Below are 16,161 nucleotides of genomic sequence, written 5' to 3' on the forward strand. Positions count from 1 at the left end.
CGGTTTTTTAAGCCCCTTGGCATGCCCTGACCTGATCAAGAGGGAGTCAACTGCTCTCTGGAATGTTCCGGGAGAAGGTGGGAGACTGCTTCCCAGAAGAGGCCTGTGGGTGCTGGAGGGCACCAGGGGGGTCACGCAGGGAGCTACAGGGAGAGCGCCGGGAGGGGCACGAGGAAAGCTGGGGGCCGAGGTGACCCGTGCGCGTGGGGGCTAAGGCGGGTGGGATGAGCTGGTAGGAGGCTGCGGGGGCGGCCCGTTGGGCCAGGGGACCCCTCCCCGGGGACCCCTCCCCGGGCGGCGGCGGCGGCGGCGGCGGCGGCGGCGACCCGGCAGCGCAGGCTGCACCGCCCCGGCTGTCAAGCGAGCGCGGGGGGCGGGCAGGAGGAAGGGGTGGAGGTGCAAGGGGAGGAGGGCTGGCACCGGAGCGCCGCGGTGTCGGTGCAATAAAAATGCATCCCATGGAACTGCCCATGGAGAAGGACGGGATCGAGGCGCAGCAGCAAGAGGAGGTGGTAAAAGCGGCGGAGGACGGCCGGGAGGCAGCAGCAGCGGCGGCGGCAGCGGCGGCGGCGGCGGCGGCGGCGGCCGGGAAGTGAAAGGTCTCGCAAAGTTCAGCGGCTGCTGCGGGTGCTGAGCCCCGGGCTAGCGGCGGAGGAGCCCGCGGGACCGCTCCGCAGGGGCAGCGCGGCCAGGCCGGCTATGGTCCGGGGGCTCCCGTCGCCCCCGAGGTGCCCGGGCCCCTCCAGGCCGGTGTGCGAGGGTCACCCTACCGCCTGGCGCGGCCCCGGCCCGCGGCTCCCAGCCGCCGGCGCCCGCTGACCGAGCCTGGCGCCCCAGGAGGGGGAAGAAATAAAGAGCCCCAGTTCTTCCTGAGGACTGTTGGCGCTTCATCCCACAGCCGAGAGGGCTCAGCTCCCTCCCGCACCCGCCCGGCCCCGGTCCTCCCGGCTCCTCCCGGCCATGGGGAGCTGCGCGCGGCTGCTGCTGCTCTGGGGCTGCTCCGCGGTGGCCGCAGGTGGGTGGTGACGCTGCAGGGCCCCCACCCTCCTTCCCTCGCTCTTTCTGTTCCCCACCTCGGGACTCGGGGGTGCAGGGTAGTGCGGGCTGGGAGCGCCAAGCTCGGCTCCCGAGGATGAAATGAGTGGCCATGTTCCGCCTCTTTTCCCTGGGTCTCCACAGTTTCAAATACTATTGATTTTTTTGCAACTGCGATACACATGCCCTTGGCTAACCCGATATCCTGGGTACGCCCTGCCGGAGATACCACGGCCTTGGTTTCTTTCTCGGTTTGGGCTTGTAAAAAACTGCCTTTCCACTTTGTGAGGGAACAAAGGACCAAGCTCGCCATCCCCCGGCACTTCATGGCCTGAGGAATGATGGGGAGGGATGGCCCAGCGACCCTGGGCGCGCGTGGGCCGCGGCCGCCCTCTGGGTGAGAGCTAACCCTGAGGTCCCTGGCCTCACGCTGGGCACTAGGGAACCAGGTAGGGACACCTGGGCGGGGTGTGTGCCCTTTCACAGTGGCAGTGGCTGGAACGCACTGAGACGCCGGGCTGGGGAGATAGGTGGTGACCGCCCTGTGTTGAACGGAGCTGGCTGGCCGCCCCTGGGGAATTGGTACCCTGGCTGAGGCTCCGTGGGAGGTCGGAGGCGGGTCTGCTCCCAGTCTCGGTAACTGGATGACCTGCAGAGGCGTCGTCAGAGGCTCTCTCTCCTACTCCCATCCCGGCTTTCCTGGGCTGCCCTTGGCCACCGGTTCCTAGCGCGCCGTTTCTAAATTCGGGAGCCTCTTCCGTTCCTCTCCCTCCCCCGTACGGGTCACCTGGTTTCCAGTTAGGGGTTAGCGCAGCTCAGGGTGTGAGGAGGAAAGAAAGTGAGGGACTCTTCAGCCATCCAGTCTCTCAAACGTTTCTCATTCGCTCTAGAAAGGGGAGTGTGGGCTGGAGGGACCGACTGGTGGGTAGAGAGCATCCGCGCACTTGTACCTTCCCTAAGGCTTCTTCTCCTCTGCCCCCAGAGACGCTGGCACACAGTTAAAAAAAAAAGTTTTAGAATCTTCACCCCAAATCAGTGTGACTCATAGGAGCATCCTTGCTATACTTGAATAGTCATTTCTTTAGGGATATCCAAGTATTTTTGTCCACCGATTATCTGGCCCCAATCTTTTCTGTACTTATTAGTTCGGAGGCGTTTAAAAGTATTCAATACTTCCCCAAGGAGCCATTAAAGGTCTAAGGTTTTACTTGAATTCTTAGGAGTACAGGAGTACACGTGCACCCCTGCCTGCACTTCACACATGCTCCCCCGACCACAAAGTGAACTTTACTGAACCTTTCCCTTTTCAAACCATGTTATGGCAAAAACATGCAAGCAATCAAGAGGTTGTAAATAAATATCACAAGGCAAGTGTTTCAAGTCAAAAATACTTGTACGGGCAGTATATGATTTTCCCCGAAATGCTTTACAGGTGAGTCATAGCACACTGTGTGTTTGGGTGATCCTGGCCACAAGTAACTGTTGCCCAGCTAATCAGAACAGTGGCAAGCAGAGTCTAGGCATAATGCACATTTGAATTTGCCATTTAAAACATATGCCTAAGGAAGCCCTTTCTTTTGGTTGCAGAGGTTATGTGGGGCTGGTGGTTGTCAGTCAGCGTGTGAAATGTCTCTGTTTTAGTCTAAGCTGTCATTTGGCTTCTCCAACAGTACAGTGACAATAGTTCGGAGGTGCTCTCTCTTAAGTAGCAGAAACATTCAATTAGCCAGAATTTAGGGTTTAACTTCCTTTTCCTTCTTTCCTTCTCTGTTTTAACTTTTAAAATAGATGATTTTGCTTAGGGTATTCATAATTAAAATGACAAACCCAAATTAAAGGATTAAAATATGTAGTCAGGATGTTAATAAGTGGATAATGTTTATCATTTTAAGTAATTTTGAAACATTAAAGTCTGTTGGACCTTTGTTTGGGTGGAAGCACATGTTTCTTTAAGAAGGTGTTTTAGTTCACAGATAATGTTTAAAGGTGCTGTTAGTGGCAGCCAGACTGTACACATTCTCCTGTTAAGCAAACAGGCAACGACTATATAACCTGTCATAGGTTGCAGCACTCAAGAGGCAGAGAGCATGTCAAATAGGCCTTTCTGCCATTTGGCAGTTGAGAGAGGTTTTTTTTCCCTTAGTTATATTTACTAAATATTAAAAATAGACATTATGCATCTGAGCTTCAGTGATGTCTAGCTTTGCTACCCGAAGTGAGATCCCATTGGATATGGATTAAGTATCTCCTATTGCTTTTCCTAGGGAATTGGCTCCCTCACATTTTTGGCTTAAAAATATAATAGAATTCTATATTTCCTCCTTAATGTCTTCTAATAAGCATGTTAGATAATGCTAAGGACTTAAATTATATTTGAAAGACTAAATTGGGTGATCTTAAACACACTATTGTTTTTTGGTATTATTTAAGTCATGGCTTCAAAACAAAGAAGTGTATTTCAAATATAGAGAACATTTAGAAAGCAAAGTACTTAAAAGGTTGAGGCCCATTTTTTCCCCCAGTGTTTCCATTTCCCTTCCCTTCGCCCTTTATCTGAAATGATTTTTCCCTTTTTATGTGAATTTTATAACCAAACATGAAATGTGTGCACGCACACATGCACACTCACATGCTTGTATGTATCAATCCAGAACCGTATCCATGCCCAAATTTGGTAGAATTTCCTCTTTACCAGAAGTCTTAAGCTCTTTGGGGGTAACTTGACTGTCGAAGACAGACTAGGGTGACAGAAGAGCTTTCCAGATGGGTTTGTCTTGAATAACATATGCTTTCCCTTCCCTAGGACTGAGTGGAGTAGCTGGAGTGAGTTCCCGCTGTGAAAAAGCCTGCAACCCTCGGATGGGAAATTTGGCTTTAGGGAGAAAACTCTGGGCAGACACCACCTGTGGTCAGAACGCCACTGAGCTGTACTGCTCCTACAGTGAGAACGCTGATCTGACTTGTCGGCAGCCCAAATGTGACAAATGCAATGCCGCCCAGCCTCACGTGGCTCACCTGCCAGCTGCCATGGCAGACTCATCCTTCAGGTTCCCTCGCACGTGGTGGCAGTCCGCTGAGGATGTGCACAGAGAAAAAATCCAGTTAGACCTGGAAGCCGAATTCTACTTCACTCATCTCATTATGGTGTTCAAGTCCCCCAGGCCAGCAGCCATGGTGCTGGACCGCTCCCAGGACTTTGGGAAGACGTGGAAGCCTTACAAGTACTTTGCAACGAACTGCTCGGCTACGTTTGGCTTGGAAGATGATGTTGTCAAGAAGGGAGCGATTTGCACTTCGAGATACTCCAATCCCTTTCCGTGCACTGGAGGAGAGGTAAGAGCACACGTTTAACTCTACACTGTAAGTAAGGTAGAAAAATGTTACCAGCCCACATTTTTTTTAAAGCATGAAGGTATACTTGTAGCAACATGAATGAAATTAGAATTTTTCATGAGCTTTATTTGTCATAAATTATTTCTCACCCTTAGATATGGACGCGTAGTCATTTTCAAGCAGGTTGGCCACTGGCTGGGTTTAAGGTGGAATTCTAAGGTTTTAATTTTTTTTTAATTTGAAGAAAGCGTAGACACACAACATCCTCACTCGATCTTAGAGGTTTGAAAGGCTAATAATTTCTTCAGTTAGCGGGTCTACTCACTGTGCTTCCGAAGGGGCAAGAGTTACTGAGACTGCCTGTTCCTGGGGTCCACACATGCTGGTATCTTCCTGAAACTGTTAACATAAATAGGAAGTAAATAAAAATAAAGCCAAGGGAGAAAAAAAATCTGTTTGTCAGGATACTTTTGTATAACAAGAGTTTTATTGGTAAGATTACAAGAGTGTATAGTAAACAAATGAAGGTAGTTTCTTTTAAGATATAAAAGTTCTTTTTGGACTCAAAACCGTCTCAGTCTCATTTTGCAAAACAGCTTCCTTAGCTACTAGTCCAATTTCTGTGTAGAATGTTTTCTCCTTTTTTCATATTTCCCCTTCCCTAAAGGGGAAACAAGTCTTTTTAATAAGATATACCTAGGAATATATGGATATACCTGGGAAGTTTCCCTCCCCCGTTCCCCAGAGCATTATGAAAACATTTAGAGAAAACTAAGTTAAGTGAAAACAAGTTAAGAGCATAAAATACCTTCATGAGATCAAGAAATATTGATTCAGGGGCACCTGGATGGCTTATTCAGTTGAGCATCCGACTTTTAACTCTTGATTTCAGTTCAGGGCATGGTCTCTCAGTTCCTGGGTTCTAGCCTCACATTGCACTCTGTGCTGACACTGCCGAGCTTGCTTAGGATTCTCCCTCTCCCTCTCTCCCTGCCCCTCCCCCCCTTAATTAAAAAAAAAAAAAAACTAAAAAAAAACCCCATGATGCTTCTTTAAAAAAAAAAAAAGAAAGAAAGAAATATTGATTTAGACTGGTGTCTGGCTGGCTCAGTAGGTAGAGCTCACTCAGGGTCATGAGTTCAAGCCTCACATTGGGTGTAAAGTTTACTTAAAAATTAAAATTAAAATAAAATAAAATGTAATTTAATTTTTAAAATATTGATTCAGAAAAAAGAGAAGAGAGAATATAATCTTTATAATTCTGGTACATATCATGAACACACAGACTAAATAAGTGGTTCTCAACTAGGGGTGATTTTGCCACCACCCCCCACCAAGCCCCCTCCCAGGGGACATTTGGCAATGTCTGAAGACATTTTTGCTGCAGGGAGGGACACTTACTGGCATGTAGTGGGTGAAGGAAAGGGATGCTGCTACACCTCCTATAGTGCACAAGATAGCACCCCACTCCCACTCCTGACAAAGAATTCTTAGCCCAAAATGTTAATAGCACCAAGGCTGAGGAAGCCTGGACTGGGTGTGAGGCATATGTCCCATGCCTGTAGTACTAATGGCTACAAATACTAAGATAAGCTGCCTTCTAGCAGTCCTTTGTATTACTATTCACAGACTTTCCAGATGATTGCACTTAGTGAACATTTTTTGAGCCCCTACTATGTGCCAGGCACTGTAGTCAGTGCCAGTAATCCTGCCTTTGGTTTGGGGAAAGGGTTGCTTGTGAGGGGCCTAATGAAAAAGCAGGTTTGAGAATTTCTTCTTCCTACTACCATAGACACCTATGGACTTTTGCCTTATTACCCACCTCCTTCTTCTGTGTGCTCCCTGCAGACCAGGCCCCGTGCTGCTGGCAGGGGAACCAAGTGGGATGTGGCACAAATAGCCTGCAGACTGTGTTTCATTCTTCTTCTTGGTCTCTAAAGCTGGCTTCATATTGTAAACTCGTGTGCACCCTGTCATGATGGACATTTTTAAAGATACCAGACAGGAAAGAAACAGATAAGTTAGACTCATTGTTTTCTTATGTGGAGAACACTTTGTGTTGCAAACAAATGAATGGCTTTGGAATTGATCCACATGCTCATATCGGTTCCCTACATCTCAGTGCTACTGGGCCATGTGTACCTAGGAAGTAGCAAAAATACAGTTTCAGTAACCAGATGGCAGGCATGCTTGCTTAGCAAATATCACATTAACCGTATTATAATGGCCCAGCAATTACTTAGCGATGACTAAAGTAACATTTATTTAACTTACAGTGGAAGCAAAATCTTCTTTAAAGCCAAACTACTTATTGTCATCAATGGTTATTACATCAAATTTCAAGCAGAGAGAGACTAAAATTTACGTTAGATATTTCACCTTTGATCTCCAGTTTTAGTCACCTTTATATCCAGTTAAAAATTGGGGGGTCAGGGCACTTGCGTGGCTCATTTGGTTAAGCGTCCAACTCTTATTTCAGCTGAAGTCATGATCTCACGGTTCATGGGATCAAGCCGCACATGGGGCTCTGTGCTGACAGCTCAGATCCTGCTTGAGATTCTCTCTCTCCCTCTTTCTCTGTCCCTCCTTGGCATGCTCTCTCTTCCTCTCTCTCAAAATAAATAAATAAACATTAAAAAACTTCTTAAAGTTGTTTTTCATTGTAGCTGTTATTTCATCAGACTTATAATTCAATGGCAAGAAAAAAAATCAAGGAGCATCTGGTTCCCTCTAGAGTGTTTTTGCATATATACTCTAAACCATCATAGAATTTCTTCCTTTCAGAGCACAGGTTTGGGAATGAATCTTTGCCTCCTGAGTTAGAGAGTAGAAGAGAGTCTTCTTCAAAGACAAGGATCAGAGGATGCTTGCCTGGGACTGATTACTGCCTACTTCTCCTGTGTTGCTTTGGAATATAAGTTAGTACTGAGCTACAAATTAATTTTGCAGTACAACTCTACATCCCCAATCTCTATCTTTGGAAACTGGCTGATCAGAAAAATAAGCCAATTAACGTGGGGTCAAATAAGTAGTCTTAAATTTCATTTATTGCTTATTTATAATATTATTATAGACCTGGATCTTCCTCCAATCAATATAAGACTTCTGAGGACTTCTCTAGGTATTTTCCTACTACTCAAACTAACATAAATATATCCCAGACTTCATTTTTTTCTATTACTCATTCCAAAATACTTCCTTGGGCTTTTAGGGCCTTAGACCTGTAGCTTCATGTTTAAAAAATCAGATACCTCCATCTTTGGAGTTGAAGGCACCAGTCATCTGAAAGAGGGCTTTTAAAAATATAGGCCCCAAAAGCCACCCAGAAGAATACTCTTTAATTCAAGTTAAATCAAAGTTAAATCTGCTACACAGCAACTTCCTAAGTTGGTCAGCAGTTACAATGACTGGTTATCTGAAAATGTGTGTCCTTTTCAGGAGAGGAGATTAAGGCTCAGAGGTGATTTACCCAACAACAGTGCATAGTTAGTTATATGGCAGAGGCAGAACTAAATCATGAGTCTTCTGACTGTAAGTCTAGTGTTTGTTCCACAAAACTATGTTTTCTCTTCATTATTGACCCCCAAGAACTGCTTGCAGAGAGATGTATGCATATCTCTTCTCTCGCATTCTCTCACAACCATTTGTTATTCATTTGGATGTGACATGAAGGTTAAAAAGGCATTGCCAAACAGCTTTCTCCTGAGCAGGAATGTCCTCTGAGATGTCAGCAGTGTTTTGGGAATAAAAAGGTTCCATGAGTAAACTAGGTTGGGAAACATTGGGTTTAACAAAATTAACATCTATAAATACATAAATGTTCTCATTAGTGTTCTGTATCCTCAAGTGGGAAATGTAGGATGTGACATTCCCAAACTTATCTGTCCATGGAACCCTCTTTCTGCAGAACTCCAATTACTAGCTTTTGGAACCCCAGAGATCCACAGAGCACAAGTTGGAAAATGCTGGTTTGGAGGTATTAAGTGCTCCCAAAATCCTGGTAAAAGGCACAGATGGGGGAGATGTTGTTCAAGGGGTACAAAGTTTCAGTTATGCAAGATGAATAAATTCTGGAGATCTACTGTACAGCAACATGACTATAGTTAACAATACTTAGTTGTGTGCTTGTAATTCGCTATGAGGGTGTATCTTAAGTGTTCTCACCATACACATGCAAAAAAGTGGTAACTGAGGTGATGGGTATGTTAATTAGCTTGAACATGGTGATTATTTCACAATGTATGTGTACATCAAATCATAAAATCATACTTCTTAAATACACACAATTCTCAATTTTCAAGTATGCCTTGATAATTTTTAAAAAGGCACAGAGAGGCCTGATGCTTGGCATGGTTTGACATCAAGGCTCTATGTCTATTGGGGGTTTAATCTCCTATTTAGTTGTAGCAGCAGGTAATAATAACACTGAAGCTAAAGATGAGAGGTTAATTAGGCTTTTTGGGGATTCAAAGAAGCAGCCTCGGATCCCCTCTGGGTACAGAAAATGGAGGGAAGTGAGGAGATGTAGCAAGTCATTTTAGGTTCCAAACAATGAGGCCTCTTGGGACTGGAATTTCAGTTATCACTGTTTAGGAAATTCCAAGTGACCCCAAAGTACCTCTAAAGTGATGGAGTTATTATCTCCTTAGAAGTGAGCATTGCTGCCCTCTACTCTTTTAACTCACTGTTAGAAGAGCTCTATTCAAAATTGGATAGCAACCAACCAAGCCACACAGATTTTTTTTTTTCCTCCAGGGCATTATGAATATAAAACATTCAAAGGGAGGCAGTGGTACAGAGCAGAAGAAGACTGGTGAAGCACCACGGAAGGATTGTGTCAATCTTACTTGCCTCTGTATCCCCAGCATTTAGCACATTGCTTGGATCATAGTAGGCATTCAATAAATCTGTGACTGCATAAATGAGCAGGAACAAATGAGTGATATGACTAGGAGAATATCCTTAAATGGCAGGAATTTAAGGGAGGAATGAATATAAGCCTTGCGTAGGGGATAAGATTCAGAAACCCTGGTTCACATGGAAAAGTTCAATTGGTAAAAATATGAGATTAAGTTGTGGTTGGAGAAAGGCAATTAATGAAGGACCTTCAATAATATTTTTTCACCCATTTGTTCATCAAACAATTTGGGGGCTATTATATGTCTGATGCTATTCCAAGTGCTGGGGTATGGTGGTGGACCAAAGAGATAAAAGTCCTGGTCCCCATGAAGCTTAGGTGTTGGGGGAGGGGGATGGAGGGAGGATGGAGAACAAATACTTAAGTAAAATACACAGTATGGGAGCGCCTGGGTGGCTCAGTCGGTTAAGCGGCCGACTTCGGCTCGGGTCATGATCTCGCGGTCCATGAGTTCGAGCTCCGCATCGGGCTCTGGGCTGATGGCTCAGAGCCTGGAGCTTGCTTCCGATTCTGTGTCTCCCTCTCTCTCTGCCCCTCCCCCGTTCATGCTGTGTCTCTCTCTGTCTCAAAAATAAATAAAACGTTAAAAAAAAAAATTTAAAAAAAAAATACACAGTATGTCAGAGTGTGATAAGTACCAAGGAGAAGATAAAACAGGGTAGAGGATGGGGAGTGCTAACCTGGAAGGCCTGCTCTTTTTGAAACAGGCTGAAGGATTCGTGTTTGATGGAATAGTCAATGACAAGAACTCTGAGCTCCTGGCAAGTTTTCCTGAGTGAACAAAATCTGTAATTAAAGGTCCCATTTCTTTCAATCTGTAGATATGGACTTCTGAAGTTGTGTATTAAAATGACAAACATTGGCAAAAATCCCTCTTGCTAGTGTTTCTTAGAATGAGAGCATTTGGAAAGGAACCTAAATGTCATCAATGGAAAAACACATGACTGATGAGTAATCTGAAGCCTAAAGAGAGTTACATGACTTGTCTGTAATTACTCAGCTGAAATCTGTGTTTCCTGACTTTTAGCCCTGTGCTGTTTCCACTATACTAGTTTGAAATTACTTTGTCCTGAGTTAGGTAGTGTGAAGGATACAAAAATGATATACATTCATTTCCTTCACAGTCCTTACAATCCACTGGGTAAGAGATCAAACATGATCATTAATGGGCTGGTTTACTAAATAGTATGAGATAGTGCATGATTAATTCCCAGATACGTTGTACAAATAATATGCCTTTCAAAATCTGAGTATTCATTTATCTCTTTGAAGGATGTCTCTTTGGCCATTGAAAAGATTCTACTTCAATACCTTATGGTAAAGTCAGTATGGCACAAGGGTGCAGAAGATGGCAAATTGCTTAATCAGGTTTTTACAGATATTTACACTTATAATATGCTAAGCAATATTTAGATTTTTAGCTGAAAAGAGAAAGTAATACATGAGTTGGAATGTTTGCTAATCACTACTCTTTGGTTAGCTACTTATTTTCTTCAGTCACTGAAATCTGCATGTGACAGTTTTGCAGCAGCAATGGTCATGAGTCATGGTCGCAGCGAATGTCTACTGATGCCTTTCCGTGTGCCAGGCATTCTGCAGAATGCACCATATCCCTTAATCTCACAAGAACCCTGTTAGTTGGGTACTAGTATTAACTCCATTTTGCAGGCAAAGAAATTGAGACTTAGTGAGTTGGCGTAACTTGGTCAGACTCAAACAAGAAGTGAACCAGCCAATGCCAGAGCTGGGATTATTAGCTTACCTCAAAATTATTTAAATGATTAGGTTTTATTATAACTAAAAAAAATTTTTTAAGTAAACTAAAACTAAATTGCTCTAGTAATTATTAGGTATGATATACAACTTACAGTGTGATTGATAATTTGTAATATGGTACCATGAACTTTGCATAACAATTATTTTTTTACATTAGATAGAAAAATTACATATAACAAGCAGACTGTCTGCACTTAAGGTTACCTAAGATCATTTTTAAAATTTTATTATTTATTTATTTATTTTGGTGCAAAAAGGTGTTTAAGCCTGGGTGGCTCAGTTGGTTAAGCATCAGACTCTTGGTTTTGGCTCAGGTGATGATCTCATGGTTCGTAAGTTCAAGCTATGATTGTGGAGCCTGTTTGGGATTCTCTCTCTCTCCCTGTCTCTTTCTCTGCCCCTTCCCACTCATGCTCACTCTCTGCCTCTCTCAAAATAAATAAACTCTAAAAAATAAATAAATAAAATAAAATAAGCTATATGGGAATGAGTACCATAGTTTTTTTCAGTACCATTTAATATACTTTTTATTTGATTGGTTGGTTTTGGGTGGTTTGTTTTTACCTAGTTAGTAACTGCTTTAAGTAATTTTTGTAACTAGAGTTAGTCATCCAATGTATTAATGTTTCACTCTGAAGTATATTCTTAGCTATAATTTTGTTGAACTTCCTTGAAAATAAAATGTTGTATATATTTGTCTAGAGTGCTTCGATTATCCATACCCTGGGGGTACTCCCTTCCTGTAGGGGTGGGGCTAGAGATTAACAGCACTCTTCAAAAAAATAATGCCTTTAGTTTAAAGAAAATCCAGAGAGTAGTTGTTAATTAGAATTATTTAAAGAAGCTACATAAAAATTAAAACAAACCCAGAGATCAAATCAATAAACTTTGATTTATTGATTTCAAAGAGTAGACTTTTCCTCCAAAAATACCTCCTTTCTAGCTATTAAGAAAATCTGTTAGTATCTGTTTGCTTTGCATTTGTTCAATTAGATGGTTTAGCTTTGCCAATGTTTCATTAGAATATTCTGGAAATTTTGAGAAATCAGAATATAAAATGCTGAGTTAGTAATGAAGGATTCACACTGAAAAATTAAGGCCAGACAATGAAGAGCAGAGGAACAGGCACCTGGAGGTCAGGTATATCTGGGCACACAAGAGGTGCTTCTGACCAAGGAATGGAGAACCCTAGAAACCAGAATGGTTGTATTCGGGACTGGGGCTTCTGGAAGATGAGGAACGTGCATCATGACAGAGAATAAAGAAGTTATTGCTTCTGATCAGTATTTAGAAGTATCTGAAAACTCAGTAATAAATGTATCCTCTCCTTCCGCTTCCCCACCCATGCACTCTGTGTCACTCATATGTAACTATAATATCATGTCCCCTATCTCTTCTACTCCTCTAGTGTTCACTTCTTGAGGAACTTTGTCCCATCTATCACTGTATATGCCCTGTGGCTCCCAGCCCCCCAACCTCTGTACCTGGCACATGTCTCTGCAAGGCCTAACTGTCCAAAACATATTTATTGAATTGAATCATATGAAAATAACTATATATAAAATAATAATACCACTTATTAACTATGTTGGATGCTACATATCTACTAAGTGCTGATCTTTTCAAAGTAGTCATGATTCATTCATTCTTTCTATGAGTATTTATAAAGTGTCTCCTATGTGCCAGGCACTATTTTAGGAGTTGGGAATACAGAGCAAAAAGTCAAAATTTCCTGTCATTGAGCTTACATTACAAATGTAAGGTGCTAAACAAGGTAAAGTATATAGAATGTTAGACAGTGATCATTTAAAGGAAAAAAAAATAAACCAAGGGAAGGGGCTAGAAAGTGGGGAGGAGGTTTTTAATGTTTAGAAAGAACTCCCGGGGAGAGCCTCACTGAGACTTTTGAATAAGGACCTGAAGGAAAGCAGAAGTGAGCAGTGGACATATCCAGGGAAAGAGCAAAGGCCCCAAAGAAGTGTGCCCAATGCCATCAGGACAGTGAGGAGGCTGGCACTGAAGCAGAGGGATGGAGGTGCAGTATAGTATCAAAGGTCAGAGGTCAGAGAGATAATTAGAATGTGGGGCCTTGAAGTAGGTGTCAGGATGGCCCAAATTTACACCTAGATCAGTTAAAGCCTGTTAATTATTTTTGGTATCCCCTTTCATTCTCTAAGTAATCCCAGTTTGGACTATAAATTATTTTAAGTCATTATTATAAAGTCATTGGTTTTTACTTTGAATGATATTGGAAGCCGTTGGAGGTTTTAAGCAGAGGGAAAAAATGATCAATTTATTTTTAATAGGATCACTTGGGCTTATGTGGATTTGTGGGGGTTTTTGTTTGCGTGGTTTTTTTTGTTGTTGTTGTTCTTATTGCTGATGTTTTGTTTTGCTTTGCTTATGTATTAAGAAAGACCAAAGAGGGATGCAAGGAGACTGGCTAGAATGCTGTTGTCATAATTCAGGCTGGGGCACCTGGGTGGCTCAGTCGGTTGAGCATCCGACTTAGGCTCAGGTCATGATCTTATGGTTTGTGGGTTCGGGCCCACATCAGGCTCTGTGCTGACAGCTTAGAGCCTGGAGCCTGCTTCGGATTCTGTGTCTCCCTCTCTCTCTGCTTCTCCCCTGCTCACACTCTGTCTCTCTCTCTCAAAGATAAATAAAGATTAAAAATAATTCAGGCTGGATCTGACAGTGCATGGACAGAGAGCAATGGGAATGATGAAAGGTAGTTGAGTTCTGAATTGATTTTATGGCTACAGCCAACAGCATTTGCTGAGAAATTGGATGTAGTGTGTGGGAAAAAGAGAGAATTAAGGATGTTTTTAGCCTGATCACCTAGAAGAATAGAATAGCCATTTACTGAGGTGGAGAAAACTCTAGGGGAGCAGAGATTTGGAGAGGAGTGCCTGGAGCTCATTTCTGTACACATTACATATGAGACATCCAAGTAGAGGAGATACTCAGTAGGCAGCTGGATCTGTGAGTTTAGAGTTCAGAGGTCTGGACTAAATGTATAAACTTGGGACTCATCAATATAGAGATGATATTTAAAACCATGAAACTGGATGAGATTGTCAGGGGAAGTGGGTGTGGTTGGAAAAGAGGAAAATCCAAGAACTGTACAGGGGAGGATCAAACTCAGTCCAACTGATGCTGCCATTACCAGAAAACAAACCACTCTTGCCAAACCCGAGGTTTATATGAAAATCAGTCTTGCCAGTCTAGGGGTCCAATGGTTGTTTAATTAAGAAACAGCATGCGTCGAATAACATTGACTTTCCACAGTCAGAATGGTGGGTGCAAATTCTAAAATGACTAGTGTGAGGGAAGGCATATGAGCTGCAACTGTGGGTTATCAAAAGACCAAAATGCATAGGGAAAAGGGAAAGTGCTGGCTGGATAATGAGTAATGATGGAAAAGGGAGAGGGAAGAATACTAACGGAGAAAGATACCTTTGAAAGTACCATACTAAAAGAGAAATGTTGATCTTAGCGACCTTCAGATTTTAAGGGCCTCATATTCCATTGCATCTTGGCTTATCCAACTCTTCACCCTTTTCTGACTCATTGCAGCTACCAGAGTGACTTTTTGGAATGATTATAAAAAAAATATTTTTTGAATGCCCCTGGGCCATCACAGTTTTGGAAATGAAATTAAAATTTAGCACTGTACACATTTTTTTTTTCTACTTAGGGTGTTGTGAGATTTGGTTTGCAGAATGTGATGGAGGTCATCTACCCAAGGCATGGGAGCTATACAGTTATTCCCATTTAAGTACATATGTTTACATTGTCACAGTTTTTAAAATGTGTTATTAATGTTTAATTTTTTGTTAAGAAGGAAAAGAGAAAGACAACATTTAGAGATTATGGTAGAATGTGCCAGTTTCTGGACCAGGCATTTTGCATATATCTTTCTTTATCTCTAAGGAACAAGCTCTTTTGGCTTGGCTGGTTTGGCTTGTTAAGGAACAAACAAAACAAAACACCAACCCTCTTTCTATATCATATTTCTCTTCTCTCCCTAACCTTCCTGCAAATGATGCCTTTCTAGGCATCAGCTATGTTTGCTGATGTTACTTTACACTTCATAATTACAGTTTCTAAAACAATAAAATAATTGTGAGAAATATTCACATCCTTTCTACATGACATCATGTTCATTTGTGCTAACACTGTATCTTTTGGCTGCCACTGAACAGGGCTTCTAGATTTAAAATTAGATTGGAGAAAATGTAGTCACTCTTTTATATTGTTTAATCTCCATTAAGAATTATTGTTTCCTTTTATTCTAGCCAATCTGATCCTTCTGAAATCTTTGAGGTTTTACATCAATTCCTCTTGTCAGTCAATGCTATCTTTCTCTCATATCCTATGTCCCAACAAATGACCTCTGTCCCTATCTCCATATGAAAGCAAAGGTCAGTGGAGGACACTTCACACCAATGATCTATCAGAAGAACCCAGGCACCTCACTCCCCAAGAATCCTTATCTTTGTTGTTTTCCATCCTGGCACACTCAAAGGGGAGCAACACTCACCCCTTTGTAACAGTAGCTTCCTCTCTGATGATTCTCAAAGTTCAGGAGAATGTAAGCCCAATGGGGTTCCTTGGGACACAGGGTAGTGAAGAGGTATAGTTTGCAAAAACAAAAACAAAAACAAAATTGCAAGGTGACTGTCAACTCCCACTCCCCAACTTCTTTTCTTCCCATGTGTGCTATCAATTCTGATTTGTTACTTATGGCCATTTTTCTTTCAAAATGTTCATTTCTTTCCTCAAAGCACCTTGTTTTGTGACATTAGACCACTTCTTTTATGTCTTCTCTGGCTCCAAATATGAATTTGTGAAAATGAGCATGACACCTAGCCTGCCCCTATGATTTTCTCTCTGGAATCTTCTATCACTTCTCCCAACTCCATTGCCCCCTTGTGCTCCCCCACCACATTCTAATTCTACTGTTCACTTTCTTGTCCTTCAGCTAGACAGTTGAACTCTATGGGAAAAATAAAAACATAATTATACTGAGAGATGCCTCTACAATTTGGCCCTCAAATTTATCTCGAAATCCTCTTTTCTTCAGCCCTCTTTCA

At 42.7% G+C, this 16,161-nt stretch overlaps 1 protein-coding gene across 2 annotated transcripts in view; it reads left to right on the forward strand.

Moving 5' to 3' along the window:
• Positions 1-452: 452 nt before the first annotated feature.
• Positions 453-16,161, forward strand: part of NTN4 (netrin 4) — a 124,646-nt gene continuing 108,937 nt past the window's right edge. Inside the window, exons 1-2 of one of the 2 annotated variants that reach the window (XM_019446485.2) lie at positions 453-1,015; positions 3,839-4,368. In XM_019446485.2, coding sequence (XP_019302030.1) covers positions 961-1,015; positions 3,839-4,368 — 585 coding nt within the window. In that variant the 5' untranslated portion in view covers positions 453-960. The remainder of the gene's footprint in view (positions 1,016-3,838; positions 4,369-16,161) is intronic. The other variant, XM_019446487.2, reaches the window with a different exon arrangement.

The sequence above is a fragment of the Panthera pardus genome, unplaced genomic scaffold (genome assembly GCF_024362965.1).
Source record: "Panthera pardus isolate Hobbes unplaced genomic scaffold, ASM2436296v1 HiC_scaffold_6, whole genome shotgun sequence".
NCBI lineage: Eukaryota > Metazoa > Chordata > Mammalia > Carnivora > Felidae > Panthera > Panthera pardus.